We start from the raw sequence: 2,186 nt of genomic DNA on the forward strand, positions 1-2,186 counted from the left end.
ACGCCTTTAATCCCAGCACTCGGGAGGCAGAGGCAGGCGGATCTCTGTGAGTTCGAGACCAGCCTGGTCTATAGCGCTAGTTCCAGGACAGGCTCCAAAGCCACAGAGAAACCCTGTCTCGAAAATCCAAAAAAAAAAAAAAATGAGAATTTAAGGAAAGACTGTATCTTTTGTTATTTTGAACAAAGATTAAAATGGCTTTTTAAAAAAAATTTTTGCAGTATTGGGAATTGAACCTAGGTCTCATACATGACAAGGAAATGTTAGCCACTGAGGTATATCTCTTTTTTTAAACATTTTGCTTTGAGACAGAGTCTCACTGGGTTGCCAAAGCTAGTATTAAACTCACTCTGTAGCACAGGCCAGAGACTATTTTTCATACTGCGAAGTCTAAGCAATACTAAACAGGGCTCCATTTATTTTAATAACCTTGAGAAACTGGTATGTATTTAAGTCAAAGCCATTTACAAGATGGTGGTGGGAGCGGGGAAGATGTTACTTTCAAATTGACAGGTTAAGAGACTAGTAGAAGCTGGGCAGTGGTGGCGTACACCTTTAATCCTGGCACTCAGGAGGCAGAGGCAGGAGATTATCTGAGTTTGAGGCCATCCTGGTCTACAGAGTGAGTTTCAGGACAGCCAGGACTCACAGAGAAACCCTGTCTCAAAAAACCAAACAAAACAAAATAATAGTAAACTACAAAAGTAAACTATGTATTATATGAGGACATGAGCCTTGTGTGACCCAGTCCCTTTCCAGCCCCTTAACAAACTGGTGTTGTAACGATAAATAACAACAACAATAATAAAGATAACTGTATCTTTATCATATTTTTAAGCCATATCAATAATAGTTAGGGTATACTTTTAAAAGAATCAAGAAGTAAGTTCTAGAAAGAAATATTTGGCTGCTGAAGACTAAAGAATTTGAGTAACGTTTTTGAGGAAGAATATGTCCTTTGTTACCAAGATTAATTGTATATGATAAAAGATGGTCACCACAACAGAATTAAACTTCACAAGGTTCGGGGACTAAGGGGAAGACAGTCAGGATGAAGTGACGAATGCTGGCTTCACGGGACATGGAATGAGTGTCCTGACTACTGAGGACAATCCCTAGCTCTTCCATATACACACAGCCAAGCTTGAGGAGTGAGGGGAGTGAGAAATTACCATGTTGGCTTGAACCCTCTTGCCATTTCTTGACCCTCTTTCAAAGATGTACTCTCCTGCCTGGTTGGAGCCCACAAAGCTGATTGCTTTGATGTCTGGATGGTCGCAAATAAAATTTACAGCTTTAAAAAGAAAATAAATTATTACCATAAAGAAGCCTGTAGGCTTATCAACACAGCAAAAATAAATTATTACCATAAAGAAGCCTGTAGGCTTATCAACACAACAAATCACCCCTTTCCCAGACTGTGAATTAACATTCAAACATATCTACATGGAAATCCCACTGTGATGTGCTCTTATTTCGCACAGAGATCCACTGGCTTCTGTCTCCCAAGTCCTGGGTTGACAGTCATGTGCCTTCACACCTGTCTTTAAGTTACAAATTCTATTTGTTATTTATTCTCAATAGTTTTTTAGAAACACTTCTAAATGGAAACATTTCTAATCTCTGAAAGTCATAATTTCTTTAAACGTTATTTTTATTATTGTGTGCCTGTGTGAGATGGTGATGATGATGTCTGTGTCTCTGTGCATGTAGACATCAGAGGACAGTTTTGTGGAATTGCTTTTCTCCTCCCACCTTTACATGGTTTCCAGGAATCTTGCTTATTTGCCAAGTGCCTTTACATGTTGATCCATTTTGAAAGCCCATAAAGACTACAATTTCTATTTTTCTCAAATAAAATAATGCTCTTTCAAAACTTAATTCTTTCATTTTATCCTTTAAGAATATGTTATGTGTAAGATTCTCCGATACTTAGACCTTCATGCAAGAGGTTCTGATAGGGTACACTATTTAAAAGTAAGAATCAGAGCCAGCCTTCCTGAATAGACATATCCTAATTTTCCTGATTTCTGGTAGCGTTACTTAGAGCAAATGACTTAATTGCATTCTGCCTTCATTTTCTCATCTGTAAGATTAAAAATAATACCTCCAGCTGGGCGGTGGTGGCGCACGCCTTTAATCCCAGCACTCGGGAGGCAGAGGCAGGCGGATCTCTGTGAGTTCGA

The 2,186-nt window shown here is 38.8% G+C and overlaps 1 protein-coding gene across 1 annotated transcript in view; it reads right to left on the minus strand.

The window, feature by feature from the left end:
- Aldh6a1 (aldehyde dehydrogenase 6 family member A1) overlaps positions 1-2,186 on the minus strand; it is a 21,646-nt gene that overhangs the window by 6,372 nt on the left and 13,088 nt on the right. Inside the window, exon 7 of the mRNA XM_005343340.2 lies at positions 1,173-1,294. Coding sequence (XP_005343397.1) covers positions 1,173-1,294 — 122 coding nt within the window. The remainder of the gene's footprint in view (positions 1-1,172; positions 1,295-2,186) is intronic.

Source organism: Microtus ochrogaster, chromosome 1 (genome assembly GCF_000317375.1).
Source record: "Microtus ochrogaster isolate Prairie Vole_2 chromosome 1, MicOch1.0, whole genome shotgun sequence".
Lineage (NCBI taxonomy): Eukaryota > Metazoa > Chordata > Mammalia > Rodentia > Cricetidae > Microtus > Microtus ochrogaster.